At 33.8% G+C, this 17,185-nt stretch overlaps 4 protein-coding genes across 4 annotated transcripts; 2 read left to right on the top strand and 2 right to left on the bottom strand.

Annotated features, from left to right (window-relative positions):
• Positions 1 to 2,866: 2,866 nt before the first annotated feature.
• On the bottom strand, positions 2,867 to 5,879 carry LOC124847122 (protein NRT1/ PTR FAMILY 7.1-like). Its single transcript, XM_047324521.2, has 5 exons — positions 5,717 to 5,879; positions 5,286 to 5,391; positions 4,940 to 5,157; positions 4,299 to 4,855; positions 2,867 to 3,943 (listed from the first exon to the last, which is right to left on the bottom strand). The coding sequence occupies exons 1-5, from the start codon at positions 5,762 to 5,764 to the stop codon at positions 3,094 to 3,096; spliced, it is 1,779 nt and encodes a 592-aa protein (XP_047180477.1). The 5' UTR covers positions 5,765 to 5,879; the 3' UTR covers positions 2,867 to 3,093.
• A 2,175-nt stretch (positions 5,880 to 8,054) lies between these two features.
• On the top strand, positions 8,055 to 8,963 carry LOC124847142 (AP2/ERF and B3 domain-containing transcription factor At1g51120-like). Its single transcript, XM_047324556.2, has one exon. It carries the CDS (start codon positions 8,055 to 8,057, stop codon positions 8,961 to 8,963), a length of 909 nt encoding a protein of 302 aa, XP_047180512.2.
• Positions 8,964 to 9,536: 573 nt separating this feature from the next.
• On the top strand, positions 9,537 to 12,090 carry LOC124847138 (non-structural maintenance of chromosomes element 4 homolog A-like). The gene is made up of 7 exons (XM_047324553.2): positions 9,537 to 9,869; positions 9,963 to 10,043; positions 10,165 to 10,393; positions 10,468 to 10,561; positions 10,768 to 10,984; positions 11,070 to 11,161; positions 11,593 to 12,090. Exons 1-7 carry the CDS (start codon positions 9,698 to 9,700, stop codon positions 11,863 to 11,865), a joined length of 1,158 nt encoding a protein of 385 aa, XP_047180509.1. The 5' UTR covers positions 9,537 to 9,697; the 3' UTR covers positions 11,866 to 12,090.
• Positions 12,091 to 12,483: 393 nt separating this feature from the next.
• Positions 12,484 to 14,977, bottom strand: LOC124847137 (cytochrome P450 76A1). The gene is made up of 2 exons (XM_047324552.2): positions 13,404 to 14,977; positions 12,484 to 13,323 (listed from the first exon to the last, which is right to left on the bottom strand). Exons 1-2 carry the CDS (start codon positions 14,313 to 14,315, stop codon positions 12,688 to 12,690), a joined length of 1,548 nt encoding a protein of 515 aa, XP_047180508.1. The 5' UTR covers positions 14,316 to 14,977; the 3' UTR covers positions 12,484 to 12,687.
• Positions 14,978 to 17,185: the final 2,208 nt, after the last annotated feature.

Here is a 17,185-nt window from a genome sequence, read left to right as displayed (position 1 = left end):
CAAAATATATACATGGTGTTTGGTTAATAATATTGCATATGTGAGAGTTTCTTCCTAATAGTATGTGAGTTTGAATTAGTATAACTTGAAACATCTCCGCTTTATATATTCTCTCTCTATGTAAAAAATATATGTGAAAAGTTTATTTATTTCGATAGTCCTCGTTCAAAATATTAATTATATAGTACACTTTTGAAATATTTTATTGCTTAAATTTCAGATTGTGTTAAATAAATTATTTTCTTTATTAGATCACAACTTTATAATGAAGCACAAATCCATACTGGAAGTTAATGGTCGACTTTTAGTGAGGACTATATGTCAATCTTTTGACACAATATTTAAAATATAGAACTTGTAACAAAATTTAATATTAAATATATATATTGAGTAGAGATAAAACTATTTTTCATTATATAAGTCAGTAATATTTTTTTTACAAATTAGTTTTGTGATAATAGATTAGATAGTATCAAACTCTATATTCAAACAAAATTTCAGATCAAAATAAACCTTTCACTTTGTGTATCCAATGAAGATATTGGAAAAATAAATGTATTTATCATATCAAAATTAAAAGCAATTAAATACCTATTGTATAAATGTAAAATATTTGATAAAAAATTTCTTAATATTTCACATTATATAATTTTGTAAATCCAGTTTTGCCGGCCAATTAAACCAGGGTCACTTAATGCTTCAAGGTTGGATTCACAGCTGGATTCATGAACGAGAGAATTGAAAGAAAAACTCAACTTTGATATATATTTTTTTAAAAGAAGTTAACTTTACCATGTTAGAATTAAAACTTGTACGTATATACTTGTTTAATATTTAAAAAAAAACAAAAAACAAATTTTTTTTTAAGAAAAGCTATTTATTTAGAAATTAAAAATACAATTTGTACTAAAACATTAAATATGGTGATTGTTTGAGAATGAATGAAAGTTTTGTGGAACATATATATATATATATTTGGTTGATTATCTGACAGAGTGGTTTTGTGAGGAATGCATGAAAATGTGTAAGCTTCATTAATTTGCAATGTTGTAGGAGATGTGAGAAGACGCAGGCATGACAGCTTGGTGTGTGATGTATGGAGGCAAACAATTGAAAGAATGGTTGGAATCTTGATGTTCTTGCACATGTCTTTGGCCAAGACAACTTCATACATTCTTGCATTATCATTGTCTTCATGTCTCCTTATTCCTTCTCTTTCAAATATATATTCTAAGTGTTAAAATGCAGTAATACGAGAGAAGATGCAGTAAAAAAGTAATAATTTGAGAGGAGACAGGAGTATTTAATATTGTAGTTACATGTTAGAGTGTGTGTGTTTTCAAAGTGATTGTGTGCAATTGACATGAGAATAGTGAGATGAAAGATGAGGTGGAAGAGCTTCAACCACAGCTTCTAAACCTAAATATTGGCCAAACAAAATATGTGGATGCTTACCTCACAATATCGACTCACTTCTTCCACTGTTCATATATTTTTCAAATCAATCTTGTTAGCTTAATTTGCTATCACGTGAGTTACAGATTTTATTCGTCCCTCGATAGGTTTTTTTTTCTTTTATAAATATTAACATAATTCAATTATCTTAAAAAGTTGACATAATTCACTGTTTTTTTATAAGTGAACTTTAAACCTAATTCAATTCCACTAAATCGGCTTGTAAGGTGAGATTTGCACTCACTTATATATTCTAAATTGACTTTATCTCTAGTGATATGGGACTTCCAACACCCCCTCATGTCGAGGTATATACCTCTCGAGCGTGAAACTATACATTAATGGGTGGTCCGATAATGGGCGGAACAATATATATGTCCAACAAATAATAAATATTATTATGATAGACTCTAACTTGAGTTTGATACCATGTTAAGAAGTGAACTTTAAACCTAAATGAGTCCTTTTGTATAATTCTTTCAAGTATAAGAATCTAATAAATCAGATTTTGAGATAAATAGTTAACCCAATTATAATATACTATTATAAAGTCATGTTTTTACTGTTGAAAGGTAAATAGTGTTTACTTATATCCCTTCGTGCAAATGTTTATGCTAAAAGGCATCTCAACCACTTATCATCTATATTTTTCATCTTCAAATTAAATTTTAAAATTTTAAAATTTTTATATCAATTAAAAATAAAAAATCAATTTTTATATAAATAATATAAATATCATTTTATCGAGTTTTTATAAAATTAAGTTAGATTACATTTTATTAAAGTATAATATGATATAAGAGTCGTTAGGAGTTTGTATCCTGTGTAAGATTTGAGTCTATCATGTTATCTTATTAAATTCTTTTCCATTTCAATCTTTGGTGTCTTCGACATGTGAAGTGTATTATAAATCTTGACTAAATATAAAACAATTTACAAGTGAGAAAAAAAATCACATTATTCTTATAAATTGACTCACCATACTACTACAAAAGAAATGTTATGGCAAATAATAATCGTGCTAAATTAATTCCTTAACATTTAACTAGTATATTAAATTAAAAATACTAATATAATACTTTTTTGCGGAGAAATTTGGTTAAAGATTATTGCAAAATTAATTATTGTTATCTTGTATTAATAAGATAAGATTACTTTAATAATCACATTTAAAACTATTAGTAAGAAACTGATAGTGTAACTAATTATATATATATATATATATATTATTTCTTTTAAAAGAGTTGAAGTATTCCAAGTGCTTTTTTATTTATCGCATCTTTATCACCGATAAAAAAAAACACTTAAAAATTAAACCGTGATTCGTAATTTAAAAGCTAAAAGAACTAATTGTTAAATAACAACTAAGTTACATAGCAGAAGAGAATAAGATAAAGACAGAAGCTATTTGTAAATGATATATATTCATTAATTAAAAATGTACACGATTAATTCTAAGGTATAAATGGATAATCTAACCAGCAATTAAGAAAATCACTGGCACCCTTATCCTTTAGCCAAAATTCATGACAAACAGAAGCCTAACACAGGATGCAGCTCTTATTGAGTGAATACAATAATGCTTGGGAGAGAAAATAAACACTGAGCACACTTGCATTGTTTGACAAGTTCAAACTCTCAAACCTTGCTGTTTACATCATCATGTTCTTGCTCTTCCATGTCGTTATCTTCAACATTGATGTTCTTGTACCACTTAGCACACAACAAGTATAGCACAAAGTCAAAGGCAGCTAACCCTGCAAGCAGAAAGAAGAACCTGTCCATGTGCCCTGTGTTCAAGTTCTCAGGAATCCATCCTTTGTTTTGACCCCTTGCTGTTATTATCATAACCATGTTCACCAGCATGCTGCTTACATAGTTTCCAAGAGAAATTGAAGCCATGCAAAGTGAGCTGCCAAAGCTTTTTATGCCATCAGGAGCCTGCCCATTGAAGAACTCCAATTGACCAACATACATGAAAACTTCTGAAGCACCAACCAAAACATACTGTGGGATTTGCCAAAATATGCTCAGCGAACTCGTCTTCTCTCCATGAATAATTCGTCTGAGTCTTGCAATCTCTGTGGCACCAGATGCAACCATTGCAAACATACCAATAATTAGGCCAATTCCCATTCTTTGAAGCTCACTCAGTCCCTTTGGATTACCACTTAGTTTTCCAGCTAATGGAACAAGGATTTGGCGATAAATTCCTGTGCATACAAGGACACTGCAGATGTCAAACGCAGACATGCTCGCTGCTGGCAGATGAAAACTTCCTATGTAGGAGTTCATCACATCCCCTTGCTCAACAAAAAGAGAAGCCATTTGTGTAAACACTACTGAGTAAATAATGGTACATAGCCAAACCGGTAGCATTCTTAACACGCATTTTGCTTCCTCCACTTGTGTCACAGTGCAAAGCCGCCATGGATTTTTTGAACTCTGCTCCTCGCTATCTTTGATTGTAGCTGCCTTGTCCATGAATCTACCCAATATCAAGACAAATCACATATATAAGTTTCAATTATTCATAATCATGTTTATCGAGTACGCCTGCTAATTCAATACAGCCAGGTATTAGAAAACACAGCTCGATGTTTTCTTCATTTCACATGGAAAAATCAAGCATCCCCAGATGAAAAAATTACAAACCAGAATACATTTTTTGTGGTAAGAGTAATTTCTAATTAGTTGGTTCCGAATCTTCCGATGTTTTTTGAAAACAATACTTTTGCAGAAAGACTGTTGAGTTAAGTTCTTGGTTTGGTCAAATGTTTCTTTTCACAAAAGAAAACAATCATTTGTAATCGTATAACTTGTTGTTAAATCTGAACACTTACTCAAAATCATCTGTGTGCCGAATCTTTCTACTGCCTTTTATGGCAGATTGTGATCCTTCGACCTCAAAAAGTTCTTCTGCCTTTGCTGGAGCAACCTTCCATTTCCTAACGACAGCAGAAAATACCTGAGCAACCCTCACCACTGGGTTTCCGCATGGCTTTACAAACCTGTATCTTGGAGTTCCCAGCAAGAAAGCCAAAAAGGCTATGACAGCGGAGACCAATGATACCAAGAAACCCATTGTCCACTTCCCTGTATCCTCGTAGTAGACTAGTACAGTGTTGGAAAACAAAGAACCAACATTGAGAGCAAAGTAAAAGTAGCAGAAGAAAGCTACTTTTGCACTCCTCTCTTTTGGATTTTTCTCATCGTATTGGTCTGCACCAAATGTTGCTAAGGTGGGTTGGTGCCCCCCATAACCAAATGCTACTAGATATATGGACAGGTAGAAAATGTCGTCTCCAATCGATGAAGGTTTACAAGGAGTATTGCCATCGCCACAACCAGCTGGGTTGATCAAGAAACGCCAAGATGACAAAGAGGACAGTGCTAAGCCCTGTTAAATTCAAATTTTCAGATGGTAGAAAAGTTGATAGCGTTGTTAATAAAATGTCAAAATACAAGACTAGCAGTAAAATACCAGAACGAACACAAGCTGAAACACCGTGCAGGTTAAGTATCGACCCCAGTATGAATCACTCAGAAATGCTCCGATCAATGAGAACATATAAACAGTTCCTATCCATTTGCTGACATTATTAGCAGCACTCACATTGTCTTGACCAAGAACTCTGGTTAAGAACAGAACCAAGTTCACTCCAACTCCAAAGAAGGCTAGTGTAGCCAGTGCTTGATTCACTGACAAAACAAACAAAAAGGAAGCAAGATGTAATCAAGCAAACAGATAAATAGTTTCACATATAATGATAAATTATTTCTCTTTCTTGAAAATTGAAAAATGAATTAATGGATCATTTGTTCAGTACCTAGCAAGAGGCTTGCAACTTTAGCTCCTCCTATTTTCTTTTCATCCGCTCTGCTACTTCTCTCCATAGCAGATTCCTCTCTGTAGCTGCTATCTCCTTCTGTTACCTATTTAAAGCAAATATCATACAAAAGCAAAAGGCAATTAAGTTTCCATTTTCCCCCCATAAATATCTACGATTTTATAGTGGATGTACTTAGAATTAGAATCAATGCATCATACATACAAATAGAATCAATTATATTGCAAGTTTTGAAGTGAAAAGATGGTGGAAAAATATAACAGTGGATCTACGAATTCTAAATTTCTTGAATCAGTGCTGGATTATTTGACATGTTAGACGCCTTGTACTTTTTAACGTGTTAAATATGAGAGAGAGCTGTTGAATACATGTTTCCAAATGAATGTGTAGAAATAATGATATTGTGGTACCTTGTTTGTGGCAATATTGGTGGAGTTGGCAGAGAAAGAAGTGGCCATTCTTGGCAATAGCTAGCCAAGAAGAGAAGTTAAGTGATTGAGAAAGGAAAAAAAGACTTAGAAAGCGAAGAAGAGAAGAAAATGTTGAAAGGGTGAAAAGGGTTGTTGATCGTATAGTTGGATTATAGCATGCAATATATAGAGGGTGTGAGGGATATCAGTTTCAAAGTAAGGTTTATTATTGACGTAGCTGAGCCAAAAATACGGAAATCTTAAATGATTGGAGTTGATAAGAGGAGAGAAAGTGACAATTTGGATGATAATAGTGGTGAACACTGAAAAGGGAAGGAAAGAAATCTTAAACTCTAAAATGGACGACTCTGTGCCACAAACTGGTCACTTCAGCCATAAAATACTAACAGTGTATGTAGGGACCTGCCGTTTCTTTTCCACCTATAACACTGAATCTGACGTCTTTTCGTCCTTTTCAACTCTTTTATTTTCATTAATTTTCTCATACCTCACTTCCATTTCATTTTTCAATTATTCAAGCAGAAAATTTGGTTGAAAATCCAAGTATGAATCTAAGTTCCAGTTTGATGAAAACGAGAAAGTTGAATATGAGTAATTGAGATTTTAGATTGGAAGTGGTATCAATATCTAAAAAGGCCATCAAATATTGTTTTTCAAGTTCTCAATTATGTATTGCAAATTTCATTCATCAGCTCAACCGTTGACATAGTAAGCTATGTGTGTTTTTCTTATAATGAGATGTCAATCTACCTTGGTAAATTGCATGTCTGGTTTTGTGGTTCTGTTAAGAGTTGTTGACAGTTGATGAAATGGTGATTCCACTTTCAATATCTGTCCACAAGCTGATTAATTGCTTGAATTGGACTTACCTACAACATGCAGAGTTCCGAATCATGTTACGAAATGAAATCTCGTATTATCTTATTCATCATCTTTGTTAACCTGTGTGGTCATGTAAGTAACAGTTTAGTGAACTCGTCACCTACAATACAGAATGTAAAGTTGACATCACTTTGCTTGGTTTGAACACAAACCATTGTACTGAAGAAAAAAAATGCAAGGAAAAGAGTATGACAAATCAATAAAATCTGACATAATTGGTCTATAATTGAGTTTTTCAAATACACTGTGTAGAGTTGGATTGTGAACAGAGAAATATCAGTACTGCACTGCACACTCAAATTATTAGCAGCCATTTATATTGGTATGGCAAAATACAACTAAATTTACTCAGCCAAAAGCCTAGCTTTCAACAAAATAATAGCAACACACCAATTCAAGCATTTAACTGATGAAAATTATATATACACTGATTAGTTTATGTATAACCTTGTTTAAAAAAATGCATACTAGTTCCTTATTTTTATATTTGAAATGTGTATATGTATATAATATATATACACACAGTATTTTTAAAAACAATGAAATGAAGGAGTCACTTATAATTTCCTGAATACAAAAAATGAAAGTATAATATTAATACTAATTTTAGTGAGGTCACTGTGGCGTCTATTATTAGAAATAGACCAGAAGTGACCATTTCTAAAATAGCCGTCAAACTATTTTCATTTCTATACCAGAAAATAACATATTTTTTGAACTAACATAATAGAAAAAAAAAAGGAAAATGTCAAACTCATGAAGGATTAGGAGGACTTGAAAGTACACCAGTTTTAAAAAGATTTTAGAAGTTATATTAACCATTTTATTCAATCATTACCTTATTTTACTGTTTTGTTCATTGACCAGCCAGTGATTTTGAATGGTTTTTAAATATTTGTACAATTCTTACTATATTAATGTTTTTGTTTTTAATTTTTATAATTTGTTTTAAAATTCGAAGTCATTTGTTTAATATTTGATGCAGACTACATGTTAGGCTAATCAGCAATGCTCCGACAAGACAACCAAGGAAGCATGAAATGTTTAAGATACTTTTTTCAACCATATTGTGCAAAAGTAGACGGTGATGAGGTAAAAAGATTACTGGTTTTCCTAAATTAAGGCAAGACCAGTTCAGATTTGCTTCACCACAACTTCAAATATTGTTTGAACTAGCTTGTTCCGTTTTCCAACAGCGCTGTTACTACCACCAAATTTAGTTAGTACCACAGTTGCCATTTTCGTACAACAGAAAAAACATCACAATTATAGGAATCAAGAAACTGAGAAACAAAGTGTCTGTCTTCTTGTCATCATTTTTTTCCTGTTAGTTAACGATTTGCACCTCTTCCATTAGCTGTTGAATTCTCAACCCCTTTCAAATTCAGAGATAAAAAAGAAACAATGAAAAAGGTGTTTTTATCTGAACTCTGTGATGACGAACATAAACAGGGAATGTTATTCAGACTGCAGCGAAATCAATTTTGCAGCATTTGGCGCCATGCAAGAAGAGAATAACGCAGCAGGGCCGTTGCTTCAGAAGTTCAAAGGCGTTGTGCCTCAACAAAACGGAAACTGGGGTGCCCAGATATATGCAAACCACCAGAGAATCTGGTTGGGGACTTTCAAATCGGAAAGAGAGGCTGCAATGGCTTATGACAGCGCCAGCATAAAACTCAGAAACGGAGACAGCCACAGAAACTTTCCATGGAACGATCAAACGGTGCAAGAGCCTCAGTTTCAAAGCCATTACAGCACAGAAACAATGCTGAGCATGATTAGAGATGGCACCTACCCTTCACGCTTTGCCACATTTCTCAGCACTCGTCAACAAGGTGGTGTTCTCAAGCACGTAACTTTGAAGGATGACGGCAAGGAGCAGCTTTGCTGCACCCAGCTTTTTCAGAAGGAGTTGACACCGAGTGATGTGGGGAAGCTCAACAGGCTTGTCATCCCGAAAAAGCATGCAGTCACATATTTTCCTAACGTGTGTGACGGCGGCGCAGAATCGCATGAAGAAAATGTGAGTGCTGACGTTGAGGTTGCGTTTTACGACAGGCTCATGAGACAGTGGAAATTTCGATACTGTTATTGGAAGAGCAGCCAAAGCTACGTGTTCACGAGAGGGTGGAATCGGTTTGTGAAGGACAAAAAACTGAAGGCTAAGGATACCATTGCGTTTTTCATGTGTGAACCTGTGGATTGCAGAAAAGGAGGAGAGGGAGAAGCTTTTGGATTGATCGATGTAATCTATAGTTCAGATGAAGACACCAAAGATGAACACACTGTAAAGGATTTGAATGCAGAAAAGGGTTTGAAACTCTTTGGAGTTTTGATCAAATAGTTTCAGTTCATGCTGCTTATTGGAATAATTGAAGGTTTCTTTTACAACCTCCATAGAAAATTAATGAATTCACTTTGTAACATTTTTTTAAATAATTAAATTAGTTTTTATAATATATAAGAAGTACCCGTGTAATATTTTTAAATCATTAAAGAATTAGTGAAAGGAAATATGTACTTATATATAATTTTAGGCTAAAATTAATTTTTACTAAAATTATTTAATTTATTCTTTTATTTTTATTTTCAATTAAGTTAAATTCTTGTTAAAACATTTTTATGTTAAATATGGATAAATGACGTTAATATCGTCTTTATATATATATATATATATATATATATATATATATATATATATATCACTTATCATCATGTATAAAAGCACCAGTCACACAAATCTTGAAATGACGTAATCGAATAATTTTAACAAAAATTAAAAATTTGAAAAGTAAAATGACCAAATTGAATAATTTCAATGAAAATTAGAAAAAAAAATAGCCATAATTTTACGAAAGTTTAAATATAATTAATGAAATTAATTTTTCAAGATCAATTACTTGAGGAAAGGCGGAAAAAGAAGAAGAGAAAAGCGGGAAAGTGAACAGCGGTTGAAATTTCCCGACCCTCGTTAAAATTCAAATCTTAAAAGGGGTTCAGAGACACTTCTTCTAAAATTGGTTCAAATTCTAACCAAACCCCTTTTCTTCCCAAATTAGGGTTTTGGGTTTTGACAGAATGAAACGTACGCGCAGAGGCGATGCCGATGCCGATGCCGATGCCGATGCCGATGCCGATGCGAATGCCGACGGCGAGGGAGTTTCCAAGAAGAAAGCGGTGCGAGAGCAGAACCCCGCTACTCGCAGGGTCATACGCTCCCAGTTCCTCAAACTCAAGACTCTCATCGGCGGTAGGTGACGTTACCATTCACTCTTTAATTTATATACAACGCTAAATTCAATTTTTGTATCCCTAATTAGCTAACCCTAAACAAACCTAACAGAGAAAAGAGATGATTTGATGAACACGGAGTCCGAGAAATTCCACAACATTTTGGAAGAGTTCGACAAGTTACACGACCAAGGTAGGTAGCTGTACTAGTTCCTTTATTTTGTTCTCGTTCTCGTTGTTGTAATATTAATTCCTCCACTGGTTGTGTGGTTTACCCTTTTACTGATTGGTCTGGTTGGATGAAATTTTTGCAGTTGAGAAGCCAAGAGAGCAGGTTGCAGATGCAGAGGCACTGTTGGATCTGACGCGCACTCTGGTAGGATCTGTTAGGAGTTTGGCGAACGAGGGTGTCACCCCTTCACAATTTGTTTCCTCTTTGCTCATACGCTATGGCCAAGGTCAAGGCCAAGATTCAATCGATTGGCAGAAACTTGGCATTGCGGTGTCCCCGATATTCCTCTCCGTTCACGGCTCTACTACCATGTCAGTTCCTCTCCTCTATTCCTTTCACGTTTCTATAATACGCCCTTTCTGTTATTGTTTTTGCTTTTTTATAGGCTTGGACCTATGGACAACGAAATCAAGAAACGAAGAATCGGAGTGCGCAAACAACGTGATGCTCGCCCTGTCGCAACTACTAGACCTGAACAGGTCACTCCCCTTTTCATACTCCTAGGCTATTCCTACGAAAGTGTGACAATGTCGTTACTACTTGCTTTGACTATAGGACTAATAGACACTTTTAGTTCACTGTGCTCGGTGGCCCACTTTGGCTGTCGTGAAACAGATTGACTTATCTATGTGTTTTATGTCTGTGAGTGCGCTGGTATTCATGCATTGTTGTTTGTTTCGAGCAGCTTGATGAGGCTGGTGCGGTGGAGAAAACTGATACTGACAAAAACATGGCAACGATGTTTAACATCTTGAGGAGGACAAAACGTGTCCGACTTGAAAATTTAATTATCAACAGAAAGTCTTTTGCTCAGACCGTGGAAAATTTGTTTTCTCTGTCATTCCTTGTAAAAGATGGTCGTGCTGAGATCAGTCTCGATGAAAATCGTTTGCACTATGTTTGTAAGACGTTTCCACCTCAATCAATTTCTTACTTGTTTCGTATCTCTTTTTTAACCACGGGTACTTACACTGTCATCTTTTTCAGCTCCTAAAAATGCTCCAGCTGCTAACTTGGTATCATCAAAAGAAGTTTCTTATAGTCATTTTGTATTCAGATATGATTACCAAGATTGGAAGGTATGTATAGGTACACGAATGTAAAGTAAGAATTTGAGGAGCAAATTGAGAATTTAATTCTACGATTGACGTTTTTATGGGGTTGCAATAATTTAGAGTTACAACATCATTGTTTAAAAAGGGAAAAACTGTTAATGATATCATAAGTGGTTAACAATCCTGGCAGTATCAATGTGTATCGTATGACACTTTGTTCAACCACTGACCTTGAAAAAAGAAGAAAATAAAAAGCAAAATTATTGTTAAAAAACATTGGTTCTTTTTTCTGCTATTACAGACAGTTAATTAAAAGTATATGTACGTTGTTGATATTATGAGCTGTTGAATTATACCCTTTAGGCAAATATTGCTATAGTTCAAATGCGTTTTTCATTTAAAGGCCTGGACATTAAATTACAAGTCTCTATATAAGTCTTCCAACGTGTTTACAGCTTATGAAAGATGTAGTGCCGGAAGGGGAAGAGTTGATGCCAAATCGGGTTCAATGTGCTACCGCTGCTTACCCTCAGGAAAGGATGGGTGTGGACGATTCTCAACCTGCTTTGGCTTTAACACCTATCAGGAAGCTATCACGGAATCGAGGACTGGTTGTACAGGAGGAAAGTGTTGTAGAAGAAACTCCTGAATGTGATGAAGAAAATGTTTCCAGAGAAGCGGCTATTCGGAGGTGTAAGCGTAAACTTGATGAAGAAATAGCACATTAGGTGTGAACAACTTCAAATTTACATGAATATGTTTTGTTCAGCTCGCCAAGCTGACCTTTTAGTTATATATATAGAGAGAATGTAAATATTTTCAGGTCCATGATGCCATGCGTTTTGAAGGCTGGACGTAATTTTAGCTTCCTTTTCTGTCAATATTTCATCTGCAACTATCAGGAAAATTTTCACTGCATATAAGTATATTATGTTGGTGACAAGGGTTTCAAATGACCATGCTCTAATCAATTTGGAAAAGTACTGAAACATTCTATTCAGGAAACGTTGGTAGTGTGCGGTGAAGGCGGACCATGTTTATCAAAAAGCGATGTTACCAGTATTAGTACTCTTGTGACAGTGTTGTTGTTGGTGTGCAGGTACAAATTGTTAAGATGTCTTTATTAAAATAATCGATTAATCTTCAATCTGTCTTGATATGTTGGTGAACTTTGCAAACAAAAATTTGCTGATTCCCTCGAATTTGGAAAGTTTAATATCTTAAGAATAGTGACAACCTGGGAAGCATCTAAAAGGTTAGATCGCACACTAACAAAAACAGTAAACACTGGTTCAGTATCTTTAGTATTTTTGTATATTGTTGAGCATCCAAGCCTATGTCAAAAGATGTAGGGTTGATGCGTCGTTATATATAGCATTATCTTAAAAAGATGACATCTGATCAAGCGTTATAACACCAATCAAACCATGTTTTTTTTGACATTCTACCATTACACATAACTACTATTTGCAGACCATAAAGTTGTTCATGGTAAATCATTTGCGCAGTACATTTTTATTATCTTGGATGGCATTGGTGTCATAACATCGTTATTCGTTTGCTGTAGTAGCTCCTCTATAAGGCACTGGTATGGCTTTCAAAGGAATGGCTTTCCTCAGCGTTATTCCCAGTCCCTCAGTCATGTCCATCTCCTCTGGTTTGAGGCCATCTGGCAAAACCCAGTCAAAGGAATGCAAGAGGGAGCCCAATGCCAAGGTAAGCACACGAGAGGCGAGTGGCATGGCTGGGCACATTCTTCGACCCGAACCAAAGGGTATAAACTCAAAATGACGCCCTTTGTAGTCCACCACGGTGTTTGGCTCCAGAAATCTTTCAGGCCAGAACAATAAGGGAGCATCCCACACTTTGCAGTCCCTTCCTATTGCCCAAACATTCACTAAAATCTGTGACTCTTTGGGAATATCGTAGCCAAGCATGTTGCAGGACTCCATAGCCATATGAGGAACCATAAGAGGAAGAGGTGGGTGAAGTCTCAGTGTCTCCTTGATCACCGCTTGCAGGTAGGGAAGATTCTCCATGTCCTTTTCTTCCATGTTCCTACCGGACCCTATTTTGTTCCTCAACTCTATCTGCACTTTCTTTAGCGTTCTTGGGTTGTGCAGAAGCTCTGCCATTGCCCATTCGATTGTGCTCGTCGTCGTGTCTGTTCCTGCAGTGAACATTTCCTGCAACCATCCAAACCAAATGTTCAAAAAATTCTCCAAAGAGTAGTTTATAGGAAGCAAAACCCTTTAGAGGGACTTACAAAGATAATAACGTTAATAGTTCTTGAAGAAAAAGTATAGGACTGAGTGGTAGAATCCCCACGAAAAGCCAACAAGACATCCAAGTAATCTTTTGTTTCCTTGGATCCACCGTGACTCTTTTCCATCCTTTCTTTGATGAACGAGCCTGCAATGTCAAAGGCTTGGTTGACGTGGAACTGTGTCTTCCTCCTTATACCCTGAGGATCAAACCACTTGAGAAATGGCAAGAAATCTGCCATGTTGGGCTTCCCAGCATACTCCATAACCTTAAGTGCATGGTAATAAAATCTATCCCCTCTCTCAGTCTCAGACTCCAACAAGTCCTTTGAGAATACGAGGTTCCCAATAAGGTTAAAATCCATCAAGAAAAAAAACCTCCCAACATCAACCGCACGTGTGCCTGATTCACCAGCTTCTTCAATCAAACGCAGCATGCGGTGTATACATTTTTCACGAACACCCCGCATCGCATCTAAGCGACTGGTAACAAAGAACTCAGAGGTGCACAAGCGCTTCAGCATGCGCCAGTGTGAGTTGTACTGAGAAGTTACAAGGGAACCCTCAGTCCCATGCTCCCCTCTCATGGCCTCGTAAATCTTCCTCCCTGCAAGAACCGCGTCATGCTTTTTGAACATCTCACCAGCCACTTCGCTTGACGAGATAACCACTGTGCACATCGACCCTAGCCAAAGCCTCATGACTGGACCATGTTTATGAGCAAGTTTTGCAAAGGACTCGTGTGGTGACCACCCTAGCTGGAACATGTTACCAACCACTGGCCAACATCTTGGTCCTGGTGGAAGCTGCTGCCTTCCTTCCATAACCTTCATCCTCACCAACATGCCTAACACCAACATGCCTAACACCAACATGCCCAACGCCAACATACTCACAACCTCGTATTCCATCATAGTTTACGTTGTTGTTTGCTTTTCAGGTATGTTCCTTCCACTTTCACATGCTTTCTATATAGCTGCTTCCTGCCACTAACATATATCAAGAGATACAAAATTGACTTAATAATAAAATTAGAAAAAAAGGACAAGCGCAACGTGGATTCAATTTTTTTATTAATCGTACAAGATTAATTTGATGAATATATATAAAATTATGATTTCAACTCTTTTTACTAATAAATATTAACAGTTAATATTATCGAAATGTCACCTTTTGGGTGAGAATATATTTTGGTGGGATTTGGATTCCATGTTATTATAATCAAAGTTTGATAACAAAAATCAAGTGATTGTAACATTTGTCGAAATGCAAGATGTCGTGATTGATTATGGGATGCAGATGAAAACTTGTGGGTTTGGTTTTATGGTACAAACAAATAGTTACGTCACAGGAATGGATACGGATGTGATTGGAGAATATAAATTAATTCCATGTTTGTTTAAGCTTAATTTGAAGCTGTTTTATTAGAAATATCCAAAGATGAATTATGTAACTAATGGACCTATGGTCGAATAAAAACGATGAATCAAACAATGGATGAGCCTTGTTAATTGACGGGGAGTATGGTGACAAGGGAACCGCCGTTAGGGACCATAATGTTATTTAATATTTTATATGAATTGTCCGATGCAAATGATGGAATTTACAACACGTCCCTTTCTTCTGATCCTTTCATATCACACTCCACAACATCCATTTATATGTTTTTGTTATTCAGATAATTATATATGAACATCTCTACATAATTAAAAATATTATAACACAACTTCCTCGAAATCATCTAGTAATATATGTTGGTTATCGACATTACTCTTTACCCAAAACCTTAAGGCAATGGGTTGATGGGTCTTTCATCTTTATATAATACTCTACTTTCTTATTTCTATTCAATGTGGAACTTGAACTCACACTTAAATACCCAATAGTGTACAAATATTATCTTATAATTTTTTTCTATTGGAACCCAGAAATGAACAAAATATCTCATATATCTAAAATCTCTTTGTTCTCTAAATATATCGATTTCATTCTTAAATTTAAAAAATTAAAAAAAAATAGATAATATATTTAAACTATCTTTTTATCCACTTTTATGAAACTTATTCAATGGCAGGTTTTACGCTTATTATATTCGGAGTTTATGAAAAAATTGAAAATATTTTCCCTAAAGAATTCGACTAAAAGATATTTAGATATAACGATGATTTAAAAAAAATATGAAGTATAAATTAGAAATTTTAGGGTGTAAAAAGAAAAAGCCTCTGATTTTTTTATTACATGTCTATTGGGTTGAATTAATCGTCTTACTTAAGTTATAAGGTCCTTCAATCGGGGTAGGTTCATTTTCACAACTACACCCACCCGAATGAATCTAATATTATTATTATAATATAATAACTCAAATCTTTTATAAATAATCATTATCAATACATTAATTAATAATTTTTTAAAATAAAATCTAAAAATTTAATTATTTTTTATTATATATCCAATATTATTACAAATACATTACACGAGCTATTAAAGACAAAACTATTATTCGCTTTTTTCTTTTTTTTGTTTTCATCACACATTTGTTCTGTTGTTCAAATCCATAATTGTTCTGTAGTCTTTCGTATTTAAGTTTTTATTATGCTTTCTTCTTCACTTTGTTTGTCCTCGTTCAACAATAAAAAATCATTAACACAAAACTGTTATTTAATATTAACATAAAATAACATGTGAAATTAGTAGTTAAAAAATAACAATCACTAACCTAGCTAAAAAATATTAAAAAGTGGAAACTCAATTGAAAAGTGAGAATTTTTTTAATACTTCATAAACTAAATTTTTTAATAAGAATTTAATTAAAATATTCAATTCTATCAAGGAATTTAAACTTAATTAAAGTAAATATTTTTCGAGTTAAATATATTTTTATTTCCTAAACTAATAAAATTGAAATCCATCCTTACCATAAACTTTATACATATTTTTCCGAAACTTTAAAATTTGAGGGATATAGTCATTTTCAATTAACAACATTAATATATTTTGGAATTTGTTAAATAATATTTTAGACTAAGTATTTAAGTGAAAATTTATCAAAAAGATATAAATAACTCAAATATAATTAAAAAAAAGAAAAATAAAATAATGTAATTGAATTGAAAGAACTATATTTATTTATTTTTGAAATTTAAAGACCAAAATGTATCAAGGTTTAACATAATAATAAATTTCAACTTATTGTCAAAGAGTAAAATCATATTTAATCTATATTTTTAATACATTGTTAAATAATATTCTCACAAGCAGACTATTTTTATGAATATTCAAAATAGTAAAGTTTAAAATATTATTTATACTGTAAGAATTAACTAGACAATATTGTCAAATAATTTGTTTGTACAAAACAGAGATACGATTTTCAATGTTTTTTCTGATAATTTAGCTGACGGTTCACTATCAAATTACTATATGTATTTTAAATAGTGTACTTTATATTTTTTATATGACATAATAAATATTCTTATAGATATTAACAAATATTTAAAATTACAAATTAGGTTGAAATAAAAATAACTAATAAATATTCTTGTGTTAGCAAGCATAAATTTTGGTTTTGTGGAAGAATTGGTTCGCCCAGCCCACTCTGCCATCATCCAACTCCCAACTAACCATCCAACTACCAATTGAGTGTTTCATCCTACACCTCCAAGATCTCATCCTGCACCTCCAAAAATTCCACTTTTAACCTTCTGACATTTTATCATTATCCTACACCTTTAACTTTATAGAATTTTTTTTTTAATTTTAATAAATATATTCTTATTTTTTTCTT

The sequence above is a fragment of the Vigna umbellata genome, chromosome 8 (genome assembly GCF_029865625.1).
Source record: "Vigna umbellata cultivar VRB3 chromosome 8, Vumbellata_1.0, whole genome shotgun sequence".
NCBI classification, from domain to species: domain Eukaryota; kingdom Viridiplantae; phylum Streptophyta; class Magnoliopsida; order Fabales; family Fabaceae; genus Vigna; species Vigna umbellata.
The sequence above is the reverse complement of the archived record's forward strand: the minus strand, read 5'-3'. Positions and strand labels throughout refer to the sequence as shown.

What these genes read in the sequence shown, in the direction of transcription:
- LOC124847122 (XM_047324521.2), bottom strand. Translation starts at nt 5,764, where the DNA reads ATGGCCACTTCTTTCTCTGCCAACTCCACCAATATTGCCACAAACAAG. An exon ending in CCAATATTGCCACAAACAAG is followed by an intron (nt 5,392 to 5,716) that starts GTACCACAATAT and finishes TGCTTTAAATAG; the next exon opens with GTAACAGAAGGAGATAGCAG. An exon ending in TTCAGCTTGTGTTCGTTCTG is followed by an intron (nt 4,856 to 4,939) that starts GTATTTTACTGC and finishes TGAATTTAACAG; the next exon opens with GGCTTAGCACTGTCCTCTTT.
- LOC124847142 (XM_047324556.2), top strand. Translation starts at nt 8,055, where the DNA reads ATGACGAACATAAACAGGGAATGTTATTCAGACTGCAGCGAAATCAAT.
- LOC124847138 (XM_047324553.2), top strand. Translation starts at nt 9,698, where the DNA reads ATGAAACGTACGCGCAGAGGCGATGCCGATGCCGATGCCGATGCCGAT. An exon ending in AAATCGTTTGCACTATGTTT is followed by an intron (nt 10,985 to 11,069) that starts GTAAGACGTTTC and finishes CATCTTTTTCAG; the next exon opens with CTCCTAAAAATGCTCCAGCT. An exon ending in ATGATTACCAAGATTGGAAG is followed by an intron (nt 11,162 to 11,592) that starts GTATGTATAGGT and finishes ACGTGTTTACAG; the next exon opens with CTTATGAAAGATGTAGTGCC.
- LOC124847137 (XM_047324552.2), bottom strand. Translation starts at nt 14,315, where the DNA reads ATGATGGAATACGAGGTTGTGAGTATGTTGGCGTTGGGCATGTTGGTG. An exon ending in CTATTAACGTTATTATCTTT is followed by an intron (nt 13,324 to 13,403) that starts GTAAGTCCCTCT and finishes GGATGGTTGCAG; the next exon opens with GAAATGTTCACTGCAGGAAC.